The 12,269-nt window shown below is 36.9% G+C and overlaps 1 protein-coding gene across 1 annotated transcript; it reads left to right on the forward strand.

The window, feature by feature from the left end:
- The first annotated feature begins 7,242 nt into the window (after positions 1–7,242).
- Positions 7,243–12,269, forward strand: LOC131971104 (homeodomain-interacting protein kinase 2-like). Its single transcript, XM_059332404.1, has 8 exons — positions 7,243–7,553; positions 9,781–9,972; positions 10,412–10,593; positions 10,721–10,844; positions 11,034–11,144; positions 11,246–11,332; positions 11,421–11,575; positions 12,002–12,269. Exons 1-8 carry the CDS (start codon positions 7,362–7,364, stop codon positions 12,267–12,269), a joined length of 1,311 nt encoding a protein of 436 aa, XP_059188387.1. The 5' UTR covers positions 7,243–7,361.

Here is a 12,269-nt window from a genome sequence, read left to right on the forward strand (position 1 = left end):
CTTTCACTCACTCACTCTCTCTCCACTCCTCCCCTCAGTCGTCCGGCCAACAAATGTAAGAGGATAACCTACCCTACAGATTATGTTCATTAGGTGGTATTAATAGCATCAGGTTAGAGCCAGACCTTCCCACTCCTGGCACGACCACACACACATAAATGTCCCCCCACACACACACACATACACACACACATGCCAAGCTTGGGTCATCTGTTTTTGACAGTCAGTGTTGCAATATGTGCCTGGAGGTGAAAGAGGGGCCAGAAGAGAGCGACAGAGACGCTGATAAACAGATTTGGGGGGAAAAAATAAAAGAAAAACTTGAATAAAAAACCTCCTTTGCTTCTGGTTTTGTTGGGGATGTCAAGAGAGGGAGAAATAAGGGAAAGAAAGGGTGGAGGCAATATGCTTTTTACCCTGCAGGGACTTTGTCTTGTCTCTATGAGAGTCTGGAGACGTCAGCAAACACACACACACACACACACACACACACACACAGACAGAGCGATGTCCCCTCCCTAACTTGACTCACAGCGAAGGGTGGGGAATAAACAGCATGATGAAACCCAACACTACCTCTACTGCTCTATCAGCTGACAGCGAAGTAGCTCTGGGGCATGCACACATACAACACATGCGTAAACACCACACACATGCACGCACCCACACTCCTCCCGGGCCACAACTTGCACAGACAAACAAATCATTATTCTCAGAGATCAGAGGAGACAGGCTAATTGTTTCCCAGTGCAGCGAAAACAAACCCAAGAATTGAGCAGGCCACGGCTCAAGAACCACATCACTTACAGAAGCTACTAGATTGGATTTAAACCCACATTTAAAGTGTTTCCAAATATTTGGAGTATGGACTTGGCAAGATCTCATTTTGGTTTACTTCCTCGGTAAAACCACAGGGGAGAGACACTGGGGAATTCACTGTTTTCCCTGTAACCTTCACTGTAGTTTTGGGACTGTCGCTGTTGCTTTAAACTCAGCCAGAAGACAGCTGCAAAGCAAGAAAGCCACATCGAAACAAGAAGCCTGAACTGGTTGCTATGCCAAACATTCAGCGGTCTCTCTATGGCTACAGACTCTCAGGCGGTTCAGAGGCGTGCGCTGAAGTGAAATTTACTAACATTACAAGTACAGCAAGAGAAACTATTGCTATTTATTAAATACAGCATATTATTTGGATCAAATCCATTTGTCTCTCATTTGAACTTTCATCAGTTCATCATAAAATCAACCTTCTTAAATGGAAGTCACAGAGGCCATAAAGATACAAGACATTTCAGCATGGCCCACATTCCAAATATTCTTATTTATTTTAGAAACTAGGACAGAGTTATGTAAGTAGATATATATACATAGGGTGGACAAAATAATTGAAACACTAACCATAACTGTGCAACTGAGTCAAATATTTGCAAAGCTTATAATGTTTAATTTCTGTTATGAGCGTGTCAGAGAGGTGGTGAATCAGCTGGTAATTTTTGAGGGTGTTGTTTGTGGTACCTTTGAGTTGGATTTCATTTTACTTACAAACTTAAATATCTATCTGTATGTTGTATTCATAAATTGAATTGCATAATCAAAATAGACCAAGCTTGTGTGTTTACTCACAGATTCATCCTGAATATCTCTTTGCGACTATATTCAAGTCAGTGCAGCTTAGCAATGTTAACTTTAATCATGTGAGTATAACTTTAATGCTTGTGAGACCGGTTTAATGAATCTACCAAAACAGGAAGAAAGCCTCAGTGGACAGACCAATGCAGCAACCCCCTCTAGTGGCTAAGTAGGGTACCAAGTTCAGGGCTGGTTTTTACTGTAGGTGGTTACAGAGAGATGACTAACTGGGTCAATATCACAGTAATACGTCATGTATATTCAGTTACAGTATAAGTCATCTAACTCGAATGCTAGGCTTTTCTGTAGCCTTGTACTTCCCCTCAATGGAGGGAACGCCAGAAACAAACAGCTGCAGTGCAGAAAAAGACATGCCGGTGTTGTGACTTTACTGGTTTCCACACTTACTGGTTGCAGGAAACACAAAAAACCTAACAAAAGTGTAACATATGACATTTATTGATCATTTCACTCAAAAAGGATGTAACAAAGGATGGCTATTGGCATAGTAATAACACTGTGTGTAAATTATGTAACTAAATGCAATTTTTTGAACATGCCTTTGTGACTTAAGCAAGATATGGTAACACTTTATTTTGAAGGTGTCTATATAACAGTCACACAAGCCTGTCAGAAACATGACATGACAAGTATCATGAGCATTAATGTTACTTCAAAGTGTCATTAATGTTCATGACACATCCCATGTCATGTTTATGACACGCTCATGTCACTCTTATGTAGACACCTTCAAAATAAAGTGTTAACATATCTTGTGATTTAAGCAAGATATGGTAACACTTTATTTTGAAGGTGTCTATATAAGAGTCACACAAGCCTGTCAGAAACATGACATGACAAGTATCATGAGCATTAATGTTACTTCAAAGTGTCATTAATGTTCATGACACATCCCATGTCATGTTTATGACATGCTCATGTCACTCTTATGTAGACACCTTCAAAATAAAGTGTTACCATATCTTGCTTAAATCACAAAGGGATGTTAAAAAAATTGCCTAAGTCACATTTTATTTCGACTTAGGCATAATAAATCCGCTTAAGTCACACAATTGACATAGGCCATTATCTTAAAGGGGTAAAATCACATGATCTGATCAAGTGAGGATGTAGGTGATTTTACCATAGGTGGCAAAAAACCCAATTTTGACAAAAAAAGACTTATTTTTAACAGTTACGATATGTGACAAATCTGCTAACTGAGGCAGAAGCACACACGAGTACGGATACCAGTTAGTTTGGAAACCAGTAAGGACACAACACCAGTCTTCTCCCCTCTGCTCAGAGGAAGCTAGCTACACTATTTTACGTTTACGTTATATTAGCAAATGGTGATGTTTATAGTTTAATATACTTTATATATATATTCTTGTGTTCTTGCTTTTGGAAGGATGATGATGAAGGTAGATAAAAGGGGTACCTCGTGTAAAATGTGTCAACTGTTAGTAAAATTCAAAAGAGTACAAACATGGGACTACTAAACATACTCTGCGTTAATATCACATCCGTTATAAAGTGTTAGCTATAACTTCGTGGCTGCCATTACAGTGACATGTTACTTTTATAAAAAGGTACATAGAGACCCTGCTGCTCCATGAAGGCACACAGGGTGACAGCTCGTGTTCCCGTAAAGATGCTTAAGTGGAAATTCTCTTTGAAAGTCGGCCAAACACAACATTTTATGAAGTCAATGTTTTCCAGCGACATCAAGAATTTATTAACCGTATTACCTGTTCGACACCGAGGCATTTTTTTCTTCGTTGTCCATCTTTGAGAGCCTTTCTTCTCTGCTAACGGCAGACATTGCTACTCTGTTGACAATCAGGTGTGAGCAGTGGTGAGAGTTCGCGGTGATGCATCATGGGGCTTGTAGGCGTATTGCAGTTCTGCGTCGAAATCCAATAACCGCATCGCTCTGCTGCATGGACTTCAAGACCCAGAATGCATCTGTTCTGTTTTTTGTATTTTTCCGGTGTACGACCAGCAGCATGTACAGTATCATAACCACACAGGGCCTTGCCCAAAACTGGCAATGGGTGAGGTTCAAGAAGCCACGTGTGAGATTACACATCTGATCTCAATACTGACTTTTATCGTTTTATTACATACATAATAAAGTTTTATGTGATTCGGTCATATATCATAAATATATATTGTATTTTGAAATAGCACTCTTTTAACTTATTATCCCATACAAGCTATGCTACAGTAGTATATAGACAAAATTGCAGTTACAAATTGTATCTTTAAGTCTAAATTGTAACAAATCTTACATTATTAATAATAATAATAATAATAATAATATTAATAAAAGTACCTTTATTTATATAGCACCTTTAAAAACAGCATTCACAAAGTGCTTTGACAGAACAAGCATGAATAAAACTCCTGCAAAAATAAGAAACCAACAGTGATTTTTTTTAATGTATATATATATATATATATATATACATAAAAATTGTTAATTATTATTTTTATTTATTTATTCTTCATTGTTGGTTTCTTATTTTATATATTTTATATTTATATATATATTTATATATATATATATATATATATGTATATATATATATATATATATATATATATATATATATATATATATATACACACACCACACAAGTTAGAAAGACCAACATCATGTGAATGCAAGTCTGTAAAAATGTGTTTTGAGAAGTGACTTAAAAGAATTCACTGGTTCAGCAACCTCAGGTCCTCAGGCAGGGCATTCCAAAGTCGAGGGGCCCTGATGGTAAACGTCCTATCACCTTTAGTTTTGAGCAAGAAGGGACCTAAGGCTGCGGGCCGGCTCATAAGGTGTCAATATCTCTGAAATGTAACTTGGAGCAAGCCCCTGACTTGTTTTAAAGTGATCAGTAAAAGTAATGTAGTAGTGTACTGTCGTCTGTTAAAACCAGTAACAAATCTTACATTAGGATGATAACAGCCAGCATGACATTGTGAAATACCTGCTCCTTACACTGGGGGATCCATTCTATAGCTATGAAAACCAAATTATGAATTGTATAATTATATTTCAGCAAAAAGCATTTTTCACATTCAACAATGTGGTGCATCCAAAGACTGTATGGGCGCATCATAGCAGGGCAGTGGTGTAGTCTAGTTTTTTGCAGTGGGTATACTGTCTATACTCGTTCTCACCCGTCCCAGAACAACACATCTTACAACAACAACCATGTTGGAGCAACACCTCATAAGCACCGTCACAACCTTGTGTCTGATGCTGCATCCTAACATGTTGACAACATACCCAGTCTGTCAGCATGCTTTCAAGATGTATACTGGAGGCTAGGCATTAGTGAATGTCATTCAGATTCAGATGTTTTTTAGTACAAAAACAACGAGATTGGACATGTCAGTTAGGAAAGCTGGCTCTGTGATTGGTTGGACACACAACCGTTCATAGTTCTGTGATTTCCCCGATGTTCATGAACGCGACATACAATTAGGGGCTGAGAAGCCTGTCAGTGATTGTCGTTCCCATGACAACGGGTTGTTTGGAGGTGGGCGGGACCTGGGGAGCTAAAAGTTGGTCAGTTCATGACAATGAATTTGGTTAGCTTGTTTTGGTGTTGTCTATGACCCAAAGTAGCCTGATTCTTCACAAATAAAGCACTGTGAAACCAGCTGATGGTAGGCTAGTGAATGTACTGAGGAACGGTACAATATATTTAAATTTACCAACAATCACCTGCTATGCTAATTTCACTTGCCGGTTGGCATTAAGGTAGCGTAAAATTATGTTGTTACGTATGCTCACGCATCAATGTATATGGAATGGATATATGGAAAAAAAAATCTAGCAAGTATATAGGGCGTATACCGGCGTATCAAGCAGAATAAACCACTGGGTATATGCAAATCTACGGAGCCCCCCAGGGGACACGGGGAAAAAAAAGATGGGTGAAAAAAAAAAGGACGGACTTTTGCGAGATCCTGAGATACTTTTGCGAGATCCCGAGATACTTTTGCGAGATCCTGAGATACTTTTGCAAGATCCCGAGATACTTTTGCGAGATCCCGAGATACTTTTGCGAGATCCCGAGATACTTTTGCGAGATCCCGAGATACTGACGAAAGAAGAGGAGCAATGGAGGAGCGATATTCGCCTATTTTCCGGCGTTCTAACTGGAATAGCGTCACGAAAACCGCACCAATTTCCCCCAGGATGGTTTTATTTTGTACAGAAAACTAAGACTGACATTTCACAGGCTTGATCAACTCACCAAAATCAGCGAGTCTGGCGAAAGATTAAAGTAACCGGGCCGAATATACGTCCTAGTGCCCAACGGCAGCCAGAGTGCTTAGGGACCGTTTTAGGGACAGTTTTGAGAACTGTTTTTGCAAATTAACTCTTCAAATTATGCAGCAATTCATGTTTAGATGCCTTTAATGACAAATATAGCTTAGGTATTTATTGGCAATTCAAGATTTTTGTTAAAAATGATCACTCTTAATACAAAATCCATGAACTGACGGCACTAAGATGTCATTGTTGGTTCCAAGAAATCCCCCACAACTCCCTCCTGCTGCTGCATAGTGCCCGCAAGTTAAAGAATTTATGGATCAGGAATTAATTTGTATGCATGTTAAACAAGTGTATAGATTACGGTCAGACACGGTAAGACAAACATGTAGCAGAAAACGGACTCACCCTGCCTGGAAAAAGCAACTTAATATACTCATGTACAAACAGAAAGTAAATAGCTTATTCATGTGGGAAAAGAAAACATTGTCAGGACTTTTATATGCAATGAACATGAATGCAAAATGTCGTACTAGTAGGCTAGATATGTCAAACAAACAGTGGCTTGGTTTGAGACCGAAAAACAATGTCAGGACAAAAACATCGCAGTAGTTTTCCTCATGGAGATTTTAGTTTTTGAGTTTTTGAATAGCCTTTTTTTAATTCAAAGACCGGTTTATTCCTTTAAAAAATGGCTTTTTAACTCACTATGAGTTAGCTGTTACTGGAGAAAAATGTCAATATGTTAAAAACAATGAATATAGTGTGTTTTTACCTATAATGAATTTTAAATTTGTAATGAATCTGCCACAGGAACATGTGAAAATTCACTTTTTCAGTTGTTATTTTGACAAGATATAAGACAAATACACTTGGTGAGAGTTTCGCTGTTTGCGGTAAAACTGTAGAAATACTCTGTTGCAAGTAAAAGTCCTGCATTTTAATGTAACTTAAGTAATATTACAAAAGTATGAACAACAAAATAAACTTAAAGGAGGATTTATTAGATTGTGAGTCTGAGAAAGTGGAAAAAACAAACTCTGAATAATATCCTTAACCTTTAAATGACACATTCTGGCTGTTCTGTGGAAAAGTATTTTGATAATTAATGTCATATTTTTCACAGTTTTTATTGAAAACATCTGATTTAGTGTGTGTGCATGTGTGTTTAGAATGTTCCCTGTAGAACTGAAGAACTCATAAAGAATTCTAGAACTCTTATCATATTTTAGAATCAACAACATCTGTGGACTCTCTTCATTAGACGGACAGTTGCTGAACTGACAACACCTCTAGTGTTATATAATATTAGTATATATTATTATCAGAACAACTGCGGTTAAACAAGTAAGTATTCTTCCTTTCTTTCTCTTTCTTTAGCTCACATTAACACCTGTTTCTTCTCTTTTTTTCAGCTTAGTTAGACAGTAATCAACGAAGAAAAATGGCAGAAAGTAGTTTCAAGTTATCATTTTCTTCTTCTGCCCGTGATGCAAACGAGCTGCCCACTGACTTCAAGTTCATGAAGCTTCTGGGAGCGGGCAGTTTTGGAAAAGTGGTGAGGTGTTTGAAGAAAGACACCAATCAGACCGTGGCTGTTAAGATCCCCATGTTTCTGGAAGAAGACAGCACTGAGGTGAGACACTCAATACAGAAATATAGACAGAAATATAAGTAGTAGTAATTAGTCTTGTCAGGAAGTGCTACTACATATTATATCAATAGTTTTTTGAGGTGTAAACCCTTTGGTTACTCACTGATTCAGCCAAACATCTGAAAAAAAAGGTTTATTTATTATTCATATCAAATTCATATCAAATTAATTTACTGATACGTCTCATTGTATTTAAGTGGTTGAATGTAACGTGTTGTATTGTATCTGTTATATTTTTCTGTCATATATATATTATGATTTTATATCATATTCCAACTTTATCTACTTTTAAGCATTTTATTGTCATTATTAATGCATCTTGTTTTGTAGTTTTATCTAATTTTTTATTTAGTTCTATTTTACTCAGTTTTACTCTTCTTATAGCTCTGAAATTTTTTTTAAATTTTAATTCTTTTTATCATTTTTATTGATTGGTGTACACTGGTCTGTAGTTTTTAAAAAGCTTTTGTGTTTTTCTGTTTTTTATGGTTGACACTTGCTCTGTCTTATTTACTTCTGAATGAAAGGTGTTAATAAAGTTTGATAGTTTGATTTACTTACAAACATTTACATTTTTAAAAATCAGTGGTAATTTTGAAGGACTTGTACTTCAAATCGTTTCACTTCATATCATTTATATGTTATTTATTTACATGCATCATTGTATTTCAGTGGTCAAATTTAATTTATTTTGTTTTATCTGCTGTGTTTTTCTGTCATTTTATATTTTTCATCACTCATCTATTTTACGATCCAACTGTATCTACTTTTTTGTGTTTTATTACATTATTATTGATTCATGTTTTCTATTGTTTGTCTAACTCCTTAATTTAGATTCAATTTTTACACAGTTTTACTTTTCTTAAAGCCCTTAAATGTTTTTATAATTTGTATTGACTGGTGTCAATCTGGTGTCAAGCCTTTGCGTTTTTCTGTGGTTTTAATGGTCCACACTTGTTCTGTCAGTACATTACTAAAATGTAATTATTTTTCTGTCAATGGGCAACTTGATTTTTGACTTGTTTTGTCTAATAAAGTTTAATTGTTTGGTTTACTCGAACACTTACTATTTAAAGATCATTGGTGGACATATATTTAGTGTAATTTTGAAGTACTTACAGCTGCTACACTCCAAATCCAAAAGAAAAATTCCTTATTTCTCTACATTTATCTGATAGCAAGTTACTTTACATGTTCAGATTACTGCAAAAGTTAATGTATTATTATGCATTAAACTACCCAGCAGTATATTAGTGATGCCTGACAAATAATGCATCACTAATATTAATCTCATAACACAACATGTTATTCTGCATGATGAGTTCTTTATTTTGATGCTGATATTTTGTGTTTTCTTCATGTACTTTTACCTGCATCAGTATTTTTACACTGTTGTAAAGCTGCTTTTACTTAAATATTAGATGTGGGTACTTCTTTTATAACTGCTGAAAATAAAGTTGTTTTATGTGGAACTTCAGAAACACTCTGGGAATGAGTTAAGCATGATTTGTGTATCCGCCCACAAAACAACCTTACTGAACGCTTCAACCTCCCAGCTTTACCTTTCAATCAAAGAGTTTTCACTGATGTTCATACATGCAGTGGTGGAAGAAATATTCAGATGTTTTACTTGAGGAAAATACCATATAAGCTAAAAAAAACAAAACAACGAATGAGTGTTTTGTTATTTTAAAACTTATAAATATAAATAAAATCTGTCAAAGCAACAAGCTTAAAGTTGCTTGTTCAGATATCTTGAAATAAAATGTTTTATAAGTTATTTTTTTCTAGAAATTAGATATGTATATTTGTGAATTTTTTGCAGTTATAGTAATATGAGACTTTAGATATAACCTGCATAAATAAACTTAAAGCACAGAAAATAAGAGTACTCATCATGGAGAACGACTCATTTTAGAATAATATAAATTAAATTGTGTAATTATAATTATTGATGATGGAGGCTAATTTCAATTACTTTACCATCTCATGGGTAAAGTTATCAAATTAACAAAAAACTGAATAAAAATGATCCAATTATGTCTTTGCATGAAAAATGACTGAAACTGTCAAATGATAACTTGACTTTGATGGCAAAAGTCTTAATTTGTAACTTGAGACCAAAGCTCTCAGATAAATGTAGTGAAGTCAAGGTTATTTATCATTTCCCAGAACAGAAATCCTCACCTCTCTCTGTGTGTGTCTGCAGGTTTCCACAATGGAAAAGTTAATGTGCCTGAAACTGGACCAGTCCAACATCATCCAGTTCTTAGGCTGGTTTGATACCAGTGTTGGGAAGGCCATGGTGTTCGAGTCTCTCGACATCAGCTTGGAGGACTTCATCCGAAAGGGAAAATGTCTCCCCATGCAGCTGAGTGATGTCAGTTTTATTATCCAGCAGGTAAGAACAGACACAAACTCTGAAATACACAGAGATAATGTAATGTTTCTCAAAATAGCCGCTGCATAAGAATAACAGTGCATGAAAAATGTATTTATTTATTTTGATTATGACTATTTATTTATTATTGTTTTAACTATTTGGTTGTTTTAATTCTTTGTTATGTATTCGTAGACATTTTGTGTTATTTCTGAAAAAATATTTCTGTCTTATATTTCTAATTTTCATTCATTCATTAACCTTATCTGCTTATCCGCACTCCGGTTGCGGAGGGCTGGAGCCGATCCCAGCTGACATTGGGCGAGAGGCGGGTTACACCCTGGACCGGTCCCCGCACTATCGCAGGACTTATATAATATAGATAAATAAATATAATTTATGATAAGAACACTTTAAACCGTCGTACTTCCTCTGACACGCATCCTTTTTGTCCTCACAGCTCGCCACGGCGTTTGACGCTCTAAAGGGCATCGGGCTGATTCACACTGACTTGAAACTCGACAACATAATGATGGTGGATCACACGAAACGACCTTTCAGGGTCAAACTCATCGACTTCGGCCTGACCATGCACCGGTCAAAGACCAAGCAGGGGTGGACCATGCAGGTGGTTCCTTACAGGTAAGACTGAGTTATCATCAGAAGAGAGCGAGCTGTCAGTCTGCACACCGTCTGCACTTCCTGCTCAGTTAGTTTGGATCCTTGAAATGTGGCCGCGTCCTTCATTGTGCTGTTCTTTCACATTCAGGGCTCTAGAAATAATGTTGGGCCTCCCGTTCTCTGAGGCCATCGACATGTGGTCGCTGGGTTGCGTGATGGCCGTTCTGCTTTACGGCAAGGAGCTCTTCTCAGCAGACACCGAGTATGAAGCAGTAAGTCATCCATTGGAGCTGGACTCCACTCCCTGTCCCTGTTCTCCTGAACAGACTATTCATTCACAGCTTTAAGTTTTCTTTCAGTGTCACAGCAGGATTTAGTTTGATGTTTAGTCATGTAAAGAACAGTTAGAGCAAAAGATAAAAGTTATTGCATGTGGTGCTGATGTGATGTTTTCTGTCCAGCTGCATGAAATCACTGCTCTCCTGGGTGTACCACCGGACCATCTACTTGAAAAGGGACGTAAGACTGGGAAATATTTCACTAAGTCTGAGTGCAACACCTGGAGACTGAAGGTACCATAATAAAGTCATTTCATCTCTCCTTAGCATGTCGACACGTCTCAAGATTTATCAATCTTTTTAGAGGAATATTCATGCTGATTATCTTCTTTCAGACCCATCAGGAGTATTGGGGGGGACACGCAAACTCTCATCCACAGTACCAGCCAAAGGTGCACTTCAGTCTGGACGACCTCAGGAGGGTGAGTGTGAAGCAGCTGCTGCTTTTTATTGTTTTTTTTTTCATAAATCATTTGGATGACTTAACTGAGAGTTTGTTTCTTGAACCAGGCGCATCTGACGAGTATTGACGAGTGCGAGGACCTGCGGACAGGATGGGCCGTCGACCTACTAGAGGCCATGCTGAGCCTGGACGAGGCCAAGAGGATCACTCCCAGTGAAATACTGACTCATCCGTTTATCACCAGCGGAATATACAGCCACCTGTAAGTGTCTGTGTGTCTGTGTGTGCTCGACACAATTTAGTGACTGATTGAGTTATGGTGCATTGGGGTGAGATAGTGCAAGCAAAAACATTGTTTTTTCAGGCACTGTTTCTTTATGGTCACATATATATATATATATATATATATATATATATATATATATATATATATATATATATATATATATATATATGTGACCATAAAGAAACAGTATATATATATATATATATATATATATACTGTTTCTTTATGGTCACATATATATATATATATATATATATATATATATATATGACCATAAAGAAACAGTATATATATATATATATATATATATATATATATATATATATATATATATATATATAAGTTAAAAAATGACTCTATTCACCTGTAGTGTCATTAAATTGTTTCCTGTTCCCAACCCAGAATCAAGAAGAAGAGGAAGACACAGAGAACCACACAGGATCAAACAGAGGTTCCAGCAGGTGTGATCCTGGTCCGTCCTGCAGCAGCTGAAAACAGGCAGCTGCAGGACGGACCAGGTGGGATACTCCAAAAGGAGGACATTCCAGCAGGTGGTATTCTTAAGGAGAACATTCCAGTAGGTGTGATCCTGGTCCGTCCTGCAGCAGCTGAAAACAGGCTGCCGCAGGACGGACCAGGTGGGATACTACTTGAGGAGAACATCAGGTAA

This window comes from Centropristis striata, chromosome 5 (assembly GCF_030273125.1).
Source record: "Centropristis striata isolate RG_2023a ecotype Rhode Island chromosome 5, C.striata_1.0, whole genome shotgun sequence".
NCBI lineage: Eukaryota > Metazoa > Chordata > Actinopteri > Perciformes > Serranidae > Centropristis > Centropristis striata.